The 19392-nt window shown below is 52.7% G+C and overlaps 6 protein-coding genes across 6 annotated transcripts; 5 read left to right on the top strand and 1 right to left on the bottom strand.

The window, feature by feature from the left end:
• Positions 1 to 584: 584 nt before the first annotated feature.
• On the top strand, positions 585 to 2418 carry J4E93_009082 (uncharacterized protein; the record flags this gene model as incomplete). The annotated part of the gene is made up of 2 exons (XM_049346976.1): positions 585 to 1875; positions 1937 to 2418. 2 exons carry the CDS (start codon positions 585 to 587, stop codon positions 2416 to 2418), a joined length of 1773 nt encoding a protein of 590 aa, XP_049195931.1.
• A 1951-nt stretch (positions 2419 to 4369) lies between these two features.
• On the top strand, positions 4370 to 8189 carry J4E93_009083 (uncharacterized protein; the record flags this gene model as incomplete). Its single annotated transcript, XM_049346977.1, has 4 exons — positions 4370 to 4544; positions 4599 to 6767; positions 6816 to 7155; positions 7202 to 8189. The coding sequence occupies 4 exons, from the start codon at positions 4370 to 4372 to the stop codon at positions 8187 to 8189; spliced, it is 3672 nt and encodes a 1223-aa protein (XP_049195932.1).
• A 1573-nt stretch (positions 8190 to 9762) lies between these two features.
• On the top strand, positions 9763 to 10989 carry J4E93_009084 (uncharacterized protein; the record flags this gene model as incomplete). Its single annotated transcript, XM_049346978.1, has 2 exons — positions 9763 to 10165; positions 10223 to 10989. 2 exons carry the CDS (start codon positions 9763 to 9765, stop codon positions 10987 to 10989), a joined length of 1170 nt encoding a protein of 389 aa, XP_049195933.1.
• An 818-nt stretch (positions 10990 to 11807) lies between these two features.
• On the top strand, positions 11808 to 13212 carry J4E93_009085 (uncharacterized protein; the record flags this gene model as incomplete). Its single annotated transcript, XM_049346979.1, has 5 exons — positions 11808 to 12155; positions 12204 to 12446; positions 12493 to 12814; positions 12867 to 13136; positions 13190 to 13212. The coding sequence occupies 5 exons, from the start codon at positions 11808 to 11810 to the stop codon at positions 13210 to 13212; spliced, it is 1206 nt and encodes a 401-aa protein (XP_049195934.1).
• Positions 13213 to 14835: 1623 nt separating this feature from the next.
• On the bottom strand, positions 14836 to 15990 carry J4E93_009086 (uncharacterized protein; the record flags this gene model as incomplete). The annotated part of the gene is made up of 1 exon (XM_049346980.1): positions 14836 to 15990. The coding sequence occupies one exon, from the start codon at positions 15988 to 15990 to the stop codon at positions 14836 to 14838; it is 1155 nt and encodes a 384-aa protein (XP_049195935.1).
• A 1599-nt stretch (positions 15991 to 17589) lies between these two features.
• On the top strand, positions 17590 to 19241 carry J4E93_009087 (uncharacterized protein; the record flags this gene model as incomplete). The annotated part of the gene is made up of 2 exons (XM_049346981.1): positions 17590 to 17776; positions 17827 to 19241. 2 exons carry the CDS (start codon positions 17590 to 17592, stop codon positions 19239 to 19241), a joined length of 1602 nt encoding a protein of 533 aa, XP_049195936.1.
• Between the last annotated feature and the right edge of the window lie 151 nt (positions 19242 to 19392).

Raw genomic sequence — 19392 nt, forward strand, 5'->3', positions numbered from 1 at the left:
GCGCGCATCAATCTAGCAGCAGCACTAACCCGTGCCACCTAGGCTAAAGTAGGAAGCCGACTTGACGACTTGGCACGACCCCACCAATTGACCTTCCATTCGAGCACCAAGCCCGATAAGCTTCTGTACTTCGATCCACTGCGCTTGGTCACTACGTAAACCTCCTTCTGCTTTGGAGCTGGCGGTACAGACAAGCACGACAGATCTCCTAAGCTTTTTTCGGTGCTATCTGCGGTTTAATAGGCGTTGAGTTTAATGACTCGGTAAGCCTTGCAGCCGATGATCCTCTGGCCCTTACCAAGGGCCGCAGGATGGGCGGCAAAACGGTATAGCGTCGACGTTAGCTATGTATATATGGGCGGCCTGAGGATGGCGAAGATGGATCTCTACGCCGTTCTTTCGTCCTTGAGTCGCTGTCGTGGTCTGTGCCGTCGATTGGGCTGTGTGTCTGACAACAGAAGCTGCGCAGAAGAACATCTTCGCTCTTCTCCCGCCGCCAATACCTCACTCGCGCGTATCTCTTGCGGAGGTAATCCGGGTACAACAGTTCCTATACACGCATCGTTACTTCATTCATCCTCAACATGCGGTCCTCGGTCTCCGTCGCGGCAGTGGCCCTTGCCCTGTTGCAGGGCACCAACGCCTTGAATGCCGCCATTCAGCGCAAGCTTAATTTGCTTGCCGATATGGGCATCAACCCAGATGGCTCGCCCATGGTCACTTTCTCGGACGACGCCGACAGCGCTTTCGATGCTTCAGCTCTCAGAACCCTCAAGGTTGCGACGACGTCAAACAGCCCGGCTGTGTTGGCTGCTGCGCCGCTCAGAAACATCACTCCGGAATATGTCGAGCTGCCACTCGACCACTTCGCCTACAAGAAAGGCCAGGATCCTTCTTACCATGGCACCTTCTTCAACAGGTACTGGGTCAACATGGATGCGTACAAGCCTGGCGGTCCCGTTTTCCTCTACGACGCGGGCGAGGCAGATGCAGAGCCGGGTGCGCGGACCAGGCTGCTGAACGAAACCAGCTTTTTCAAGCAGCTCGTCGATGATTATAACGGTATTGGAATCGTATGGGAGCACCGCTTCTACGGAAACTCAACACCCACGCCAATCGACCTCAACACGCCAGCCGAGGCATTCGAGTTCCTGAACACGGAGCAGTCGCTTAAGGATGTCGACGCCTTTGCTAGGCAGTTCAGCAGGAAGGGTGTCAATACTACGCTCACACCCGACAAGACTCCTTGGGTTTTCGTTGGTGGCTCATACCCCGGTATGAGGGCCGCTTTCATGCGCAACATGTACCCCGACACTATCCACGCGTCTTGGGCCTCTTCAGCTCCCGTCGAAGCTTCCGTTGACCAAAGCTTCTACTTTTCACCTATCTGGCGCGGTATGCATGCCAAGGGCTTCGGAAACTGCTCGGAGGATATCCATGCTGCTGTTAACTACATAGACAACATCATGGACACAGACTCACGCGCAACCGCCAAGCTCAAGGAGCAGTTCCTTGGACTTGGAGCTGCCAACAACTCTAACCCAACCTTTGCTGATGCTCTTACAACCCCCTTCTACCTATGGCAGTCTTACGGTATGGAAGGTGGATCTGTGGGTCTTCGTCAATTCTGCGACTATCTCGAGAAAGACCCCAAGACGAACACTACAGCTCCCGCGGAGGGCTGGTCCAAGAGCAAGGGCGCGAAATGGACGGTTGATCGATGGGCGAGCTACCCTGTCTTTGCCAACAACACGAACGATTTCATGGAAACCGAGTGCTCGGGCAAGTTGAACGTGACCGGTAACTGTGACCTGAACCAGAGGTTCACAGACCCCGCTTCCATTGCCTGGACGTGGCAATACTGCACACAGTGGGGTAAGTCTTCGTCCTCTCAGTCCCAACTTCCCTCCTTGCATAATACTAATTTACCCATCAGGATACTTCCAATCCGCCAACCTCGGATCCCAGCAACTCGTGTCCAAGTACAACTCGCTTGAACACCAAAAGGACATCTGCCACCGCCAATTCCCCAACGCTCCCAAGTCGCTCTTCCCCGAGTGGCCAAACACCGCCCGCACCAACAAGATCTTCGGAGGCTGGGATATCCGTCCTTCAAACACCTACTGGTCCAACGGTGAATTCGATCCCTGGCGCACTCTCTCCCCCGCTTCTGCTGAGCCCTTTGCCCCCAAGGGCGTTCAAGTCATCCAGGACGTGCCCAAGTGTGGAAAGAAGACTAGCAAGAACGAGTTATTCGGTTTGGTCCTCAAGGACGCGCAGCATTGCTACGACTTCAGGACTACGGGTTCTACCGTGCCCGATGGACCCGTTAGCCGGACGTTGTTCAGGAAAGCGCTAAGCGAGTGGCTGCAGTGCTACAAGCCAAAGAAGGGCCAATCGAAGCCTTGGAATGCCTAGAACGTAGATGCAGGTCTGGAAAAGGGCCGTCCGTCCCCTTGCTTCGGGTAGAAGAGGTGGCATTGCTACATACGTATTGTTCTTCCCTGCCACACCTTACTTAGACGTCATGATAAGTCTTATTCTTATCATCTGATCCTATAACTTTGACCTTGCCACTTTTTCGCGTGACTGCTGTTCTAGAGATTTATCCAAGCGAGCTCCCCATTCCCAAACTTCTCCTGTGAATCTATCGTTCTCCCACGCCGAGTACACATTCCTCTTCTCCTCCTCACTACTAACCCCACACATCTCCCCCCACACCTCCAGCTGCTCTTTAAACCCTGGATTCGGGTCGCACACTGGTCGTCCCTCACAAAGCTGCTCCAGCGCTGCGGCAGGGGTGATGTTGTACTTCCAGATCAAGTATGCGCAGACGAGTGTTGCGGATCGGGACTTTCCCATTGCGCAGTGGATGAATACGCCGCCGTTCTCGGCGTTTAGGGCTGAGTCGATGTACTGGACGGCGGGGGTGAAGTCTTGGAGGAGATTGGTGTTTGGGTGGTCTTCTGAGCGGATGTGGAAACTGAAGATGAAGAATACATCAGTAAACCGAGATACCACCTTTAGAACGAATCAATACATACTACAGCGTCGGTTAGTACACATTCTCAAACCAACTTCCCAAACAATCTTTCCAACATACCTGTTTCAAATGCCTAAACTTCTCCTGTAGTAACGGATCGTAATCTATCACCGACAGAACGTGCGTTATGCCTGCTTTATCTATCAAGTCGCCTTGGTACAAGGCGTACAGGCCGCCGATGTAGAGTTTACCCGCCCGGGGGACGAGATCGACCCAGCCCATGCCTGTGTGTCCTGTGCTGCCGTGGAGGAGGAATGACATGTATTCTGGAAGCTAGGTAGGCAGGATGATGGGGTATGAGAGGTGGAGAATGGGTAAAGTGATGGGTGTGCGATGGTGTTGATGGCTATGCGAGGACGAGAGTGTACGAGTGGGGAGAAAGTACCGAGGTACGATTGGAACTGGACATCATGTATTTCTTGATACAATTTCTACATGTAGTTGCACGCGCCTTTCGTATTCTTTCGAAATTCCTCGTTGACATACGGTGGGTATCGTCGCTGCAAAGTCCGAACGGTGTTGTGTGAGAAGTGTTGCCCGCAATCGGCCATTGACAGCCGGTGAGAGGAGGCCCCCACGTGCGTGGTGCGCTAGACGGCGGACGCGCCTTCCAGCCTCGCAATGAGACGCGTCAAACTTCACACCTACCATCTGGCATCATCATGCTCTCTTTCAAAGATCGCGCAACATCATCACGGCATTCGTCCTGTACGACGCGAGCTACTATGCAGCTTGACTGTGAGAATGGGCTTCAACGATGTTGATGCAGGCGGCCTCACGCCGGACATGACGTCAACGCGACTCTGCCAGCATCACCAGATTGATGGAAACACCAGCATGCGCTCACCCATACGGGCTGACGCGAAGTCCGGATTCCCACGTACGAATTGAAATCAGCGGCAGGTCGTTCACACGTTGTTAGCGGATCGAGCGGCCTCATGTCATTTCCTTACACTTCTTCATACATTTCGTGGCTTATTTTAAGTCATCGATTTGCCTACTGCTGAGATGAAGAAGTCGCCATCTCAACGCATACGTGCTTTTATGCCTGCACATCAGAAGAGCATGGACTGTTCGGGAAATCAGCAAACTTGGTCTACTCCGTGCATAGGTGCCTATGGTGAGGATATTGTGTAACGCTATAGGGCGCGGCTGCATCCAATTGACCAATATAGTCTCTGCCTCTCGTCTAGTGAAGGGGAGCAAGGAAAACGGTTTTCCTAAATCGGCTAGCCGCAGCCAGATGCAGGTCCAAGCAAACAACTATTTCGACAGGAATATCGCTTCGTCGTCTCTGGGCCCTTCTCCGTTGACACAGCCCGCAAAATGTCGCTGAAGCCAGTTCACATCACGCAAGGGCCATTCTTCTACCCAGTCGGCAACACTCCAGCTGTGTGCTTGACCCAATCCCTACCGCGCGAACAAGATGCCGCCCTGTTACTACTCGGTTGTGGAGACATCCGAAACATCCTCTTCACTGCTTATAGCGGAGCTGGATCTGGTAAGTGTTGTTTTCGACTACAATTTGTACCCGCAACTACTGACGGGAACACAGATGATCGAAAGCTCGACTTCACATGCTGCGACATTGAGGCGGAGATCATTGCGCGCAACGTACTCGCCCTGACACTCATCCTGGACGACACTCAAGGTACCCACATACGACAGCTATGGAATCTGTACTATCACGTCTTCATTGATTCCGAATCTGCTGGTGTTCTGCGCTCTCAGTCGAAAAAGCTGTTGGAGCTTGCACATTCGTTGAAAAGTTGGAATGAAGGTCCATATGGCACGACCATTCGATTCTGTGACAGCATCACACTCGAGAACGCTACGAAGCTTTGGGCACTGTATGCTTTGGAACCAGTTCAAGACGAGAAGTACAAGGTGACACAAGATATGCTGAAAGATCAGTGGCAGGCTGCCAAGCAGGTGCAGGCCCTCAAGATCTCTGGGACGGCGTTCGTGGGAGACGGCATTCGCGCATTCGCCCCGCTCTTGACCCAAGGCTTCGAAGAGGCTGGCAAAGCTTATACGACATATTGGAAGAGTGGGACATGTTTGGAGGACAACAAGGTCACCAAGAACCCTACGATTGCCAACCCTATGTTCGTCTGCCATCGCAGTGGCCTCGTGCTCCACTACGGTACTAGCCCGCTCTCCGGCTTCCACCTTGCGCCCATGTATGCTCGACTCGCGGCGGACTCACCCTTGTTCGTATCAAGTGAGACGACAAAAGGAAAGCTGCCAAAGCCCATGCAGATAGCGCTCGACCAGCTATCTGCCTGGTGCTCGGCGTTCAGGAAAGCATCCACGCGTCTCACCATTCGATATGTTAACTCCGACGCTGTCGCGTTCTGTCACGTTATTCAACATCAACAAGCACACGGCGAATCACGCACAGCTTGTTGGTATCGCAACGTGTGGACATACACCCCACTAGTCTTAGATGCGCCTGAATACGAGCAGGGCGGATCTGCACCGGCAACCTTCGATGTTATTGACACATCCAATTTGCTCGACTATGTGGGCTGTCTCAACATTCTTGCAGCATCTGCGTCGTTGATCCGCCAAAACGCCTCGTCCATCCTCCGCACGGAAATGCTCATACCCTCTGAAATCGACATGGCAGCTTCAGCCAGCGCTTTACTCTGTGGACACCTTCCAACAATCGCTCTACTACTCGGTCTAAAGCCCGTTCAATACTGGACAAATGCAACCTCCGTTTGGCATCTGAACCCCGCCAATTTCCCCGACTTGGACAAGATCAGTATGTTCACTGCAGCCACGTCTAGACCCATTGTGCTTTGGAAGCCATTCGATACTTCTAGAATTCGTTACGATGCAGCTGAGCTAGCTAGACTGCTCATGTCTATGTATCTGAACATGTTCCAGGACGAAGGATGGGCCATCAAGTTCTCAATGCTAGGCTTAGACAATGCAGAATTGAAGAAGAAGAAGCTTACCGCATACGAACTGTACACTCGAGCAAGCCTTGTGTCGCTGCTTCAACACATCAAGGTATCAAACGTCGTTGACTGGTCTCCATTCATGCATGCTCTGGTCAAAGTAGGCATCATGAACGACACAACCTTGAACATGGGTCCACACCACTTGCAGTCTCTTCTCGTCTACCTCGACATGCTCGGGGTATGGAAGGTAGAAGATCCTTTTGAGTGGTGGCATCCACGAACCTTCGAATTGGGCGGTCCGTTCCGCAAATGGGAGGACATCCCTTCACTCATGTGCGTCACACTTGTCGTTCCTCACGACAAGGTCTCGATGTTCGGCGACCTTTCCAACGGCCACGGTACTCCCTTATGCCAGCTCCAGCTCAACTCGTCGATCAGTCCGAAAGAAGCTCTCTACACGGACATACAGATGGGTTTTGGAACGATCGAGACTTCTGGTTCGGCGTTCACGAATGACTATCAAGTAACAGTACGAGAAGACGACAAGGGCTGGAAGGGAAAGTCGCCATTGATCGTATCCACTATGGTCTCCACGTGCACTCTCACCGAAGAGGAGGATGATGCTTGTGGCGTTACCTTTGGACTCAAGAATACTCCAACAGCTCAGCTGCAGTTCATGTCCACATTTGGCATGCTTCTGCATGTGCACCGATCTGCTGTCGGCCAAAAAGACGTCTTTGTTTCGCGATATAGGCCAGGCTTTCAAGGATACGTTTCCGTGAACAAGGTTACCACGTCCAAGGCGACTGATGGTAGGTCGGACATCTCTACGATCATGGCTTTTGCTAACATGGATCTAGTAACCGACGTCATCGCTACCATACATCCGCTCCTCAGTAGCAAGAGAAATGAAGTCGAATCACTGCGAGTACATTACTCTGTAAATTCAGGAAAAGCAAAAGAGCTTTTGCAAAGTGGAGCCATTGTCTCGTTCGAGACTACGACGGCATTCACACTACGGCTCTTGATTGGGAAGACGTATCGAATGGATGTAGTACTTCCATTCCCACCAAACGCGGCCAGTGCCAAGACCAAGATCGCACGCAAATCACTATGGATAGAATACACGGCTGCCGTGCAGAGTGGAGCAGCAATCCTTCGGCGCCCAGACACCATGATCCCTGTCCATCTTAATGAGCAGTAAGTGACTCACGGTCATTGCATTGCATTGACTAACATATCTTAGATACGGAGTCTCTCTCGAACAACTACATTACGTTCAACCCAATGTTTTGCCTAAGCTCAATCTTGGTCAGCAGTCCTCGTACACCAAGTGGATCGTCTTGCATGCTTCTCCCATAGCTACCATGTCTAGAGGAGAGCTGCGAACCTACAAGAAGTTCACCGCTGACGAGTCATCAACCATGCCCGGACGCCTTGGTGTGAAGGAGACCCTGCAGAGTATCTATGCCCACCTTGTTGGAGCAGAAGGTCAAGAGCAGGCAAAGATCTTCCAATTCTGTACTCCGTCATCATACTTCGGCATACTCTATGTCGATTCCGTTCGTATGGATATCTCAAACCAGTCTCTTCTCGCCGATGCCGCGTTCGTTCCCTGCCACGCGAGCGCAGACATGGGGCCACTTGTTGTCTTGCTTCAAGCTCGTCGCGACAAGATTATTTGCATCAAGATGAAGGAGGACGGGATTGTCTTCTGGAAGCACATACTACCAGCATTTGCCGAGCGATGCCGCCAGTGGCAGCACAAGCCAACATGCGAGTACAAGGTCGCAGGATGCATTCCAATCTCAACTGACCCTGACAAGCGCTACATGTGCACTTGCGGCTACGGCATCTTCCCCGCGAACTACCTCAAAGATCTCAAGCAGTCTAAAGATCTCTTCAAACACGCCGTTCGTGTCGCAGTACCAGTCATCTTTGCTTCACCCATCAACACCGATGATCCTGTTTCTCTACCGACGCCCTCGCCTCCCGCGAAGCCGCAAACGAAGCCGCAAGCTCAAGCACCTGTGGATAAACCCGAGCCTCGTCTGGTAGACCTTGATGCGAAGGAAGGCACGTGTTGGGAGTGCGGTGCTGAGCGTCACGAGAAGGGTGGGGTTTTGAGCAAATGCGGTAGGTGCAACATGGCTCGCTACTGTTCCGAAGGTTGTCAGAAGAAAGATTGGAAGAAGGGCCACAGGCAGTTGTGCCCACAGTTGAAAGAGGACTAAGGTGCTTGACTGCGCTCAGTGTTGTGGTAGAAGTAAGAGCTACATACTACAAGTACGCCTACTGCAAAACCCACGTCCGGCTTCCGCGAGGACACCCGAGCTGCGTTGGTAGCCTACTTGTTTGGGATGGAGGGGTCGATTGGAGGACTTGTGACAAATCTGCCGCTCATCTCTGGCGATCGTTGGGTACCAAGGCTTGGAAGTATTGACGTGGACAGACGGTGCTAGTTTGATCACACCATGTCTGAGCGCAAAATGTTCAGCACTACTACTATGCGCGAAGTTTTTAGTTCATTGTCTGCCGTGAAGCTTGAAGAGTCGCCACGAGGCTGTGGTGTGTAGTGGCCGTCTGCTGGTTGGCCTTGCGGTGGTCTGAGCGGCTCTTTGTCGGCTGGTGAATGTAACCTAATCATGATGCAAATAGCGATGGTCAGGCGACGTGTACGTGCTCGTGTTCTGCCGCCTGCCCCGGACCTGCGTCAACGGGTCCACAACCCCGCAAGCATCAGCAGCGTTCCACGATACCGGCGACAGCACAATGTACGACAGCATTTCAATTTGTGAAGCAAACTCGCGAGTGCAGTATGACGACAATTGTCCAGGGAGTCAATGGGGCAAGCAAGCACGTGGGGCGCAAAGGGTCCTGCACGGTGGTCCAAGAATAGACACTAGCGGTTATCGATAGATGCAGGGTGGCGATAGCGGAGCGCAACACCAGGATCGTCAGGGCAGGCCATGCAGGGACGATGTTAGCTGTCAACTTTTCTTTTCGAGGGGTGGGCTTCACAACTGTTTCAAGAGTTGAAGCGCGATTGAAGTGCTCACGAGGACGCCGGAAACAATGTTTGAAGTGCGACGCTGCCGCGGATGCATTTAACACGCGACACAAACGGCTAGCCCTTCCGTGATTTACGGCCTAGCGTGATCGTAGGCGGATGGTGCCCCGTATCTGCGCGGCGGGCCACCCCTTCTTCAAAGAGAGTGTCGCCGCTCGCTCCTGCCTCGATTCACTCCCTCAGTGCCCTTTCTTATCCTTCGGGACCACCTTCGCTTTACTAACCCGGCAGCTCAATCAACTTTCGTTTCCTAAAGACACTCGCTTTTCGAAACTTCCTCGCCGTACCATCTCAGGGGAACACAGACCACGAATTTCACGCGTGCGCCCTTCCCTTGCTCGCCGCACAACCGCCCGGGCCCCTACACCTGCTGTTTCATCCAACCAACTCGAACGTACCTGCCTACGATAACTACAAGAGGTCGTGATACCGTCATCTTGATCGCTGCGCTACTCCACTTGCCGACGATAAGGTGCTTACACGACATCGACGATCCCGCAAACGGTCCGACATCATGGTACGAAGTCTGCTGTCCGCCGCCTTTACGGCGACAGTACTTGTAGGCACAGCGCTTGCCGGAGCAAAATGCACAAAGGATAGCCACTGTCCTCAGGACACGCCCTGCTGCTCTCGTACGTGTCGCAAAATTCTGTCGCATTGGGGTTGGTGCTAACAAATTCGCAGTATATGGCGACTGCGGTGTCGGCGCTTTCTGCCTCGGTGGCTGCGATCCCCTCATGTCACACAGCTTCGACTCGTGCGTTCCTGGTCCCGTGTGCAAATCCGGCAAATACACCCTAGACAACCTCGACGACGTGCAGACCATCGACAAGTACCTCGGCGATGCCTCCAAGATCAACTGGCAGTCGCAGGGCATGCCCACCATATACACAGACCCCAAGACTAAGGAGAAGTCAACGCTCTTGACCATGGCGCAAGGGACAGTCGGAACACTACTGGCATCTACCTACTACGTCTGGTACGGCAAGATCTGCTCCAAGCTTTCCACGGCGCAGGGCAAGGGTGTCGTCACTGCCTTCATTCTTATGTCGGATGTTAAGGACGAGATCGACTTTGAGTGGGTTGGCGTAGACACGAGCCATGTGCAGTCCAACTTCTACTCTCAGGGTGTCACAGTGTGTAAGTACTCTGACATTCGGGCTTAGCCACCCTCGTACATGACTAACGCGGTGTCAGACACCAACGGCGAGAACCTTACTGTACCGGACGCGAACACGGTCGAGACCATGCACGAATACTGCGTTGATTGGAAGGAAGACACCCTGATATGGTCCATCAACGGCAAGGAACAGCGCAGACTCGAGCGCTCCGACACATGGAACAAGACATCCGGCCGCTTCGACTACCCCCAGACACCCGCGCGCATCATGCTTTCTCTCTGGCCTGCCGGTCTGCCTTCGAACGAAAAGGGTACCATTGAGTGGGCAGGAGGAGAGATCGACTGGAACTCGCCCTACATGACCAACGGATACTACGCCGCCCGCTTCTCGGAAGTCACCGTCGAGTGCTACGACCCACCGGAGGGTGCGCAGATCAAGGGAAAGAAGACCTACAAGTACACGGATGAAGCCGGTACTAACAACACCGTCGCCATTACGGACGATGTGGTTGTTCTGGGCTCGCTCATGGGCACCGGCGAGAACCCAGGAGAGGCCAAGGACAAAGACGACGATTCCAAGGCGACCGATATTGCCATGGTACCTGGTGGCAACCCTGGAGGTGGCGCTGGACGAGAAGTCGCCGAGACATCAGCTGCGGTACAACCAAATTCGCCTGCGCAAGAGACCGGCTCGTCTGGCAGCGGCGCCACCGCTGAAGGCCAGTTCGTCCAAGGTACAACTGGCAGCACCGGTGCTGGATCCGTCATCCAGCCCGGCCTCGGACGCATGGGAGGATCCGTCTTCGCCATTATCGTCGCCATCATGGGCTTGATCGCGTTATAATCGCATTACCCATATTTTCTTTTACCGTCTTATGCCTTTTCTCATGTCTGTCTGTCTGTCTGTCAGTGTCTATCCTTGGCGTTTAGTTCGATACCTGTGGTCTTGTAGTTTTGTGTACTGGGGAACAGGGGTGAGACGGGTTGCATACTCCCCCTTGTCGTCTTGTGTATAGTGCATACATTTTCCTTTTTCCATCTCCCGCAGTCTTCTGGTTATGACATATATCCTGTCTAGATGGTTGAATCTGTTTGATACAATAAATGTAATACCGCATTTCGATCCGCTGCTTCTTTCTTGATGATATATTGGGGATTGACGAGTAAAGGGTAACGAAGTAAAGAGTTTTGGTCGAGCTGCAGCATACCCGGATCATCTATAGAAAGTCTCCATCCGGCCATGCACCGCATACGCATGCCCCGCGCGAGCATGGAGGCATATATAAGATGTTCGCAGCATCTCGCCGCAAAGGTATATCCAGTACTAGGATACCTGTCAGCACTACAGTGGTGGGTCTCGGCTAACTACCCCAACCGTTCAGTGGATGCATAATCTCTCCGGCCCTTGTAAATTACCATGTTGATGACTGCAGCCTCGTTCGACGGGAGACAAGATGAGCGAATTGGAAAGAGCTTGGTATGCGGAGTGTTATTTGATGCTGGTCTTTGCATGGACAACATACTTGACCGATGAGATGGGTCGGAACATAAAGACAAGCCCGCCGCAGGAAAGTTGTTCTGGCTTGGAAGGTCCCTTGCCGTTCGATTCCTACGGCAGGTTTGGAACACTCTGCAATCAGTCGACACTTCTTCCACATCACCATGTCTCTCGCACTCTACGCTGTACTCGCTGCCCTGGTAGCAGTAGCTGCCTACAGTCTCCGCAGCGTCGGTCGCAGGCCCGCCAACTATCCCCCAGGCCCACCGACACTCCCCATCATAGGAAACCTGCACCTAATGCCAAAAGAAAAGCCGCATCTCCAATTCCAAAAGTGGGCTGAAGAATACGGGCCCGTTTATTCACTTATTCTGGGTACAAAAGTCATGGTCGTGTTGTCGTCGGATCAGGCTGTAAAGGATTTGCTTGATAAACGGAGTGGGATTTATTCGTCGCGTCCGGATATGTATCTTGGTCAGATTGTGAGCAATGGGTGTCGTATGTTACTTATGGTAAGTCTTTTCGATAGTGTCGATTGATGATTGAACTGACTGTTATAGCCGTATGGTGATACATGGCGTATGATTCGGAAGATTGTTCATCTCAACCTCAATGTCAAGGCGGCGCGTACATATGTGCCATATCAGGAATTGGAGAACAAGGCCATGCTCGTCGGCTTCCTGGAAAGTCCAGATCTCTTCATCGATCACATTCGTCGTTATACCAACTCTCTAAACACGCAGATGATCTTCGGGTTTCGCACTACAAGCATCGACGATCCCAAGTTGAAGCAACTTTATTCCGTGAGTCAAAATGCGAGACCCCCTCATTTCTCTAACACCACCACAGGGCTTCGAGAAGTTCTCCGAACTCATGGGTGAGACTACAGCAAAACTAGTCGACCTCTTCCCCTTACTGCGCTCATTACCCGATTCCGCGCTTCCCCTACGAAAATACGCAAAAAAACTGCACGAAAAGGAGAGCGAGCTATACGTCGGCTACTGGCTAAACGTAAAGAAAGCAATTAAAAACGGGACTGCCAAACCCTGCTTCTGTGTCGACCTAGTACGCGCACAAGACGAGGAGAACTTCTCAGATGAGCTCGCCGGATACGTGAGCGGTTCGTTGCTGGAAGCTGGTTCAGACACTACATCCGCGACACTTATCGGCTGTGCGTAAACTCACCCATCTACACCCAAAGATGATCGCACTAACCCCCAAAGTCATCCAAGCCATGATCCTCTTCCCCACCGTCTCCGCCACCGCCCGCTCAGAACTCGACCTCATCTGCGGCGCCCGCCTCCCCACCCTCTCAGACTTACCCAACCTCCCCTACATCCGCGGCTGCGTCAAAGAAAGCATGCGCTGGATGCCCACCGCCATCCTCGGTGTCCCACACGCCGTAATCCGTGATGACGAGTACATGGGGTACAAGATCCCCAAAGGCGCGGGTGTGCTGTGGAATGTGTGGGCCATCCATAACGATGCGGCTCGTCATCCTGATCCATGGAGATTTGATCCGCAAAGATATTATGAGGATGCGCAGACGGCGGCGGAGGCGGCGAATAACGCTGATGCGTCGAAGCGGGATCATTTCCTTTTGGGGCGGGGAGAAGGTTGTGTCAGGGTATGCATATTGCGGAGCGGTCGCTGTTTCTGGCTATTGCGCGGTTACTGTGGGCGTTTGAGTTCCATCCCGCGAGTGATGGGGAGGGCGGTGTGCTTATGCCTGATCCGGATGATTTGACGGAGGGCATGTTGGTGCAGCCGCGTCCTTTCAAAGCGAGGATTGTGCCGAGGGATGGGGGGAGGGAGAGGGTTGTGAGGGAGGAGTGGGCGAAGATGGGAGGTTTGCTGGATGGGGAGGGGCAGTGGAGGGTTTTGCCTGAGGGGCTGATTTGGAAGGAGTATGATAGTGCTGCGAAGACGGTATGAATTCAAGAGTTCTCAGGGGGGAGTTATCGTCATATGTGTAAGACGCGCTACGTGATACCCGAGAAGGCCTACATCTGGTTGTCTATGGTTATCTGTTTTGGAAAGATCAAGAAGGTTGAAGATCTGCTGCTTCGTTTGTTCTGCTTGCACTGCGCGTTCCGCGAATGCTCTCGCTCCTTTCTTAATCTTCTGGGTTCTGCAAGAATGCGAGAACTGAGTATTTAAGGCCTTGATCGTCGCTAGGTACTTATCCTGCCGCGACCCAAAGTCTCGAAAAGATCACGATGGCGAAAAGAGCATCAGCCAAGAGAAAGAAGCGGGCGCCAAAGAACCGCTATGATTGTACAACATGTGGTATGAACAGACTCGCCAAGTTCTTCCCAGACTACAATCCTTCCACTGAATGCGACGACTACCATCGCATAAACACGTGTGAAGCCTGTCTCCGAAAGCATGTGAACTATTGCATCAACAACGCGCAAACAACAACTACCTCCGACGAAGAAGAAGAGGCACTGGGCATCGCGTGTCCAGAATGTGACGCGGTCATGAGGCCTGTCAACATCGAAATCGCCACTTCGAGAACCATGTATGCGAAATTCGAAAAGTTAGAGCGAAGGCATAAGGCCAGAACGACGGAAGGGTGGCGTTGGTGCCTAGCTTCAAACTGTAAGGCAGGCCAAGTACACGACAGCGGCTCCAATACGGACGAAGAAGACATTTGCACATGCCACGAGTGCGGAGCACGCGCTTGCGTGCCCTGTGATCGACCGTACCACGAAGGCGAGTCATGCGAAGCCTATCAATCTCGTATCAAAGACCGCGTTGAGGAAGAAGACAAGTCTCTAGAGGCTGTCAATCGCTTGACCAAATCCTGCCCGAATCCTGATTGCAAAGCGAGGATACAGAAAAGGGGGGGCTGTGCTGCTATGAAGTGTAAGTTGGCGCAACCGAGCCGATGGGTGTTTCTTACTAACTTGGATAGGTACACAATGCGGCACGGCCTTTTGGTGGTCGGTATGAATTCATCATCATCGGACACCACCAAGAGTGACTATGACGTGACCGAAGTACAGCGAAGAGAGACTCTTGGATGATGCAGTCGCAAACTCACCATGGCTCAGCTTTGTGTAGTGACGACGATATAGATCAGGATGTGCACGAGCATCATAATCCTGGATCGGTAGATCGAAGATGTCAAAGAGAAGCATGATGATCTTCTTCGCAATAGCAGTTTCTAAATTCCTACCATCCACTTCACCTCTCAGGATGTCTATCGATCCATGCCGTATTGCCAAAATCCCCCGAAAACGGATACTGAAATACCTTATCCAACGTCGAATACGGCTCGTACTGCTTCCGATCCATGACGATGCTAACGTTGCTCGCTAGCCGCGCAGTCTCATTCCACCCAGGCCCGTAGTCCTTGTACTCCGCCATTGTGGTGTTGAAGTTCACCCTTGGATCCGTCGTACCCCACTTGATGTACCCGTTCGGCTGGATCGAATCATCAAGATAGCAGTTTGCGAAGATGGAGCGATGCTGAGCGTTCCAAGGACGGCCCAGTGCGCACTGGCCGGTTATGGAGAGGGAAGAATTGGCTTTCTTGACGTCGGAGTCGTGGATGTAGACGCCGTATTTGTTGACAAAGGTCGTATTGGTGCCCTTCCATGCTGTGATGCCGCCACCACAGTTACGCAGGGAAACGAGACTGGACTGGATCCACGCCGTGCCGAAACCATAGAAGAAGTCTGTTTGTCCGGCTATTTCGTTTTTGTAGAAGTACGCATTGCCTAATTTGCCGACGTACACGGTGTCTTGGTAGGAGTAGAATCCGCAGTAGTAGAAGCCGCTGTTTGCGTAGCTCACTGAGACTGCCAGAGCTGGACCGGCGGAGTAGGGCGCATAAAGGTTGCTGAAATCTATGTTGTATGCGCGGAAATCGGTATTCCCGAATGGTGTACCTGCGGGAACGGGATCGCCGGTTGGCCCGGTTCCAGTCTTACTCGCGTTGAAGGTTGGCGCAACGGTGAGGACGGAAGTATAGGCGTTGTCCAATGTTGATAAACCAGCTCCAGTTGCATTGCGCCATATCACATTGACGGTGTTCTTGCTTTGGTCGTTGGGCGCTTTTGTTTGACCAAAAAGGTAAACAGGGCCTGGTCGAGTGACGTTGACTTGCTCAGTATAGTTCCCAGGAAGAATCAAGATGTGATGAGGCGTTGTGTCGTTTGGCAAGCTAAGTACTGCAGACTGGATTGTAGAGAAGTTGCGACCAGGACCAACCAGGATCGTGTTCTGAGGGCAACCGTCCAGTGGCTTTCTTGTCGGATACTGGCACGCTCTGCGGTTGACAGTCGATACAGCAGCGCAGGCCTCGAACAGGCCAAGGAGGAGTGTAATCCAATGCATGGTCAAAGGCTGAAGTTTCCGCACGGCCCGAAAAAGTATGCGTGCCGTTTTGGCGGACTGAGGCTTGGCCTGCACTTTATATCAACTCATCGTATCCGCACCCCTGGGGTTGGGATTCCCATGTGGCTCAAGACATCCGCAATGCCCGGTTACCGTTGTGCCCTGAGCATCATCATCAGCCGCAAGTGCACTTCTAGTATCAATTATCCGTCCAATGCCTCCAATCAGCATCATTACCAGGTATATCGAGCGCGGGGAGTATCCACCCAGAGAGATCCGGAGAACGTGGGGAAGATGGAGGAGATTATCCACCAATTAAGCCGATCACTAACAAGCCTCGGAGATGATCTCACATCGCCAGAAGAGCCGACAAACCGACGCGGAGAGCGAGCAAGAAGCCATGGTCAAACGCCGTCAAGTGGGCATGTTTCGTGGTGTCTTCGAGGCTTTCCTTGCGTTGGTCAAGCTTCGGAACAGAGCTTACTGAGGCTTGTTTATGTGATGCAATGACGCGTAAGTCTCTGGGCTAGAGGCGGCCCGAGATGAGACTGCGATGATGTCTAGGATAGCAGAGATTAGTGCCTGCATGAATGTCGAAGCTGAGCTGCCTCGCAAGCGCTTCAAAGTGATGCGATGATGATTCTGTTCCAGCTAGGACACCGCTAGCAGGAGTCCAGCCAATGTTGTACCTAGGTAATTGCGACGAAGACGTCCATTTGAAGTTTTTCAGCATCGAGGCCTCTGATGCGTTACTGCACATATGGGATTTGAGCTGAGGTTGTAGAAGGAGCCAGCCGTCTGTGGTGTTGAAGAAGTAGTGGAAGTGTAAGCTCGTGAGCCCCCTCTATTGCCGGCGCCAACCCGGAAATTACGTCGCCGGGAGTTCCGCGGGTTGACAAAAGACACGCGGAGACATCCCCAGCTGCTTTCAACCCTCAACTTCACGTCAAGCTCTGTTTACTATCGTCAACTAACTGTCTGAAGTCCTCGCCGCGGCGCGCGCATTTGACCATGTGAACCACTTTCGATTTTCGAGCAACACCGCTCCCTAGAGATCTCGGGACTGTACCTTTCGCGCCACGAACACTGATGACAACGGTTCCTTACTCTACAAGACTCCCAAATCTTCATAAGACGGACATGAGGCGCCCTGAAGTGCACTTCAAGGCATTCAGTACGTGCCAAGTACGTTTGGTGGTAGGCTAACAATGCCCAGCGATCACGACATCGCCCTTGCCTTTTCTGCGCATCGTTGAGAGGATGTTCCAAGACATTCCAACCAGCGACATGCTTCACCTTCCTCTTCAGGGTTCTTGGGAGCCACCAGCTTTGGACACCACAAGCAACTCAAGCCTCGCAATGTTGCAGCGCTTGCTGATCGCGACATGGAAGGAGTGCATTCGCAATTTAATTCGCGTGGCATGCTACAACCATGTTATCGCGCCATTGCAGACGGCTATATGACCCTACAAGATCCCGGCCACCGCGTAACCGTCTATCTTCTGCGCAAACCATTCGTAGCGACCGCTTCGGCTGTATTCTGATCACCAACTTGTCGCGAGCTATCGGTACTACTGGTGCTCCTAGCAAAGCCCAAGTATGGCTGCGATCGCTGACGACGACGCAAAGGTCGCGCGTTACACCAACGATGAAACCTCGCCTTCCCCACCGGTCTACGAAGATGGCAGCGTGCAGGAAGACAACGCCTATGTTTACGACGATTCTCAGAAACTAGGCTACACAGCCACAGTGTTCGTCATCCTAAACAAGATGATCGGTACCGGTAGTACGTACTCTCCATACCCATACGCTCCATTGGCTGCTTACCTGTTACAGTCTTCTCCACTCCTTCTGGTATCTTCGCAGCAACGGGATCAGTCGGTGTATCACTCTTCTTGTGGATTATCGGCGGCATTCTTACATTCTGCGGGCTATCCGTGTTTCTGGAATTTGGTCTCGCAATCCCACGTTCAGGCGGCGAGAAGAACTATCTGGAGCGCGTCTACCGTCACCCTAAATATGTTGCGACATGCGTTCTTGCTGCGCAGATGTTGTTGCTCGGATTCTCTTCCGGTAACTCTCTCGCTTTCGGTCGCTATGTGCTGTTCGCAGCTGGTTCGGAAGCACCCGATGGCTGGGCGGCGCGTGGCATAGCCGTTGCTTGTGTCACTTTTTCGGTTGTGCTCCATGCCACGTTTCCGAAATGGGGCATCCGCCTCTTCAGCGTTCTCGGCGTATTCAAGGTTTTCATTCTGCTCTTCATCGTCTTCTCTGGCTTTGCTGCTTTGGCTGGTCATCTGAAGATCGAACAGCCGCACAACTTCGACAACGCGTTCGCGCTGGAAGTCGGTGATGGCTATGGTGGCGGCGGTGCCTATGCGTACTGCCAAGCTCTGTTGCGCATCATTTACTCCTACAAAGGCTGGGAGAATGCCAACTATGTGTTGGGCGAGATTCGGAACCCGAAGAAAACCCTGGCTTGGTCTGCACCCCTGGCAATCGGCGGAACTACCATCTTATACGTCCTCGCGAACGTGGCTTACTTCGCTGCGATTCCCAAGTCCGATCTTGCGAAGAGTGAGGTAATCGTGGCTGGTCTATTCTTTCGCAACGTTTTCGGCAATAGTGCTGGAGCGCGCAGTCTTCCCGCTTTCGTTGCCCTCAGCAATCTGGGCAACGTACTCGCCGTCAGTTTTGCCCACTCACGCCTCAACCAAGAGTTCGCAAAAGAGGGGTTACTTCCATGGAGTAGATTTTGGGCATCGAACAAGCCATTCAACTCGCCGGCTACAGCCTTGTTCCTGCATTGGCTGATTACAGTCATCGTACTGCTTGCACCTCCGGCTGGTCCTGCGTACAACTTCATCACTGATTTGTACACCTACCCTGGCGCATGGATCAACGGCTTCGTCACCGCCGGTCTCATCTACCTACACTACTCAAAGCGCGAACGCTGGGAGTCTCCATGGCACACCTATCTTCCCATTGCCGTTCTCTATCTGGCCGCAAACATTTTCCTCGCACTGGTCCCCTTCATTCCCCCGGATGGCGATTGGAACGCAGACGGCTACCCATATTACGTATTCCCGGTTGTCGGTGTCAGCGTTCTGCTACTAGGTGGATTCTACTGGCTCTGCTGGACGAAGATTTGGCCAAAGCTCGGAGGATACAAGATCGTCAGTGAGCGCTATGAGGATGCCGAGGGCAATGAGCATGTGAAGTATGTGAAGGTATACACTAAGCACGATTGAGTAAGCTGGTCTTTGATGCATACCATGCCGGTGTACTTGGCCGTAGTGGTGGCGCCCTCTATAGAGATAATTACAACGGTGCACACATTTGTGCAAACTAGCTTTTGTTGTATGCACGATTCATTCTTTTCGGCGCAGTAGTGTATCGAGG

Source organism: Alternaria ventricosa (genome assembly GCF_023758065.1).
Source record: "Alternaria ventricosa strain BMP 2768 chromosome Unknown scaffold_19, whole genome shotgun sequence".
NCBI classification, from domain to species: domain Eukaryota; kingdom Fungi; phylum Ascomycota; class Dothideomycetes; order Pleosporales; family Pleosporaceae; genus Alternaria; species Alternaria ventricosa.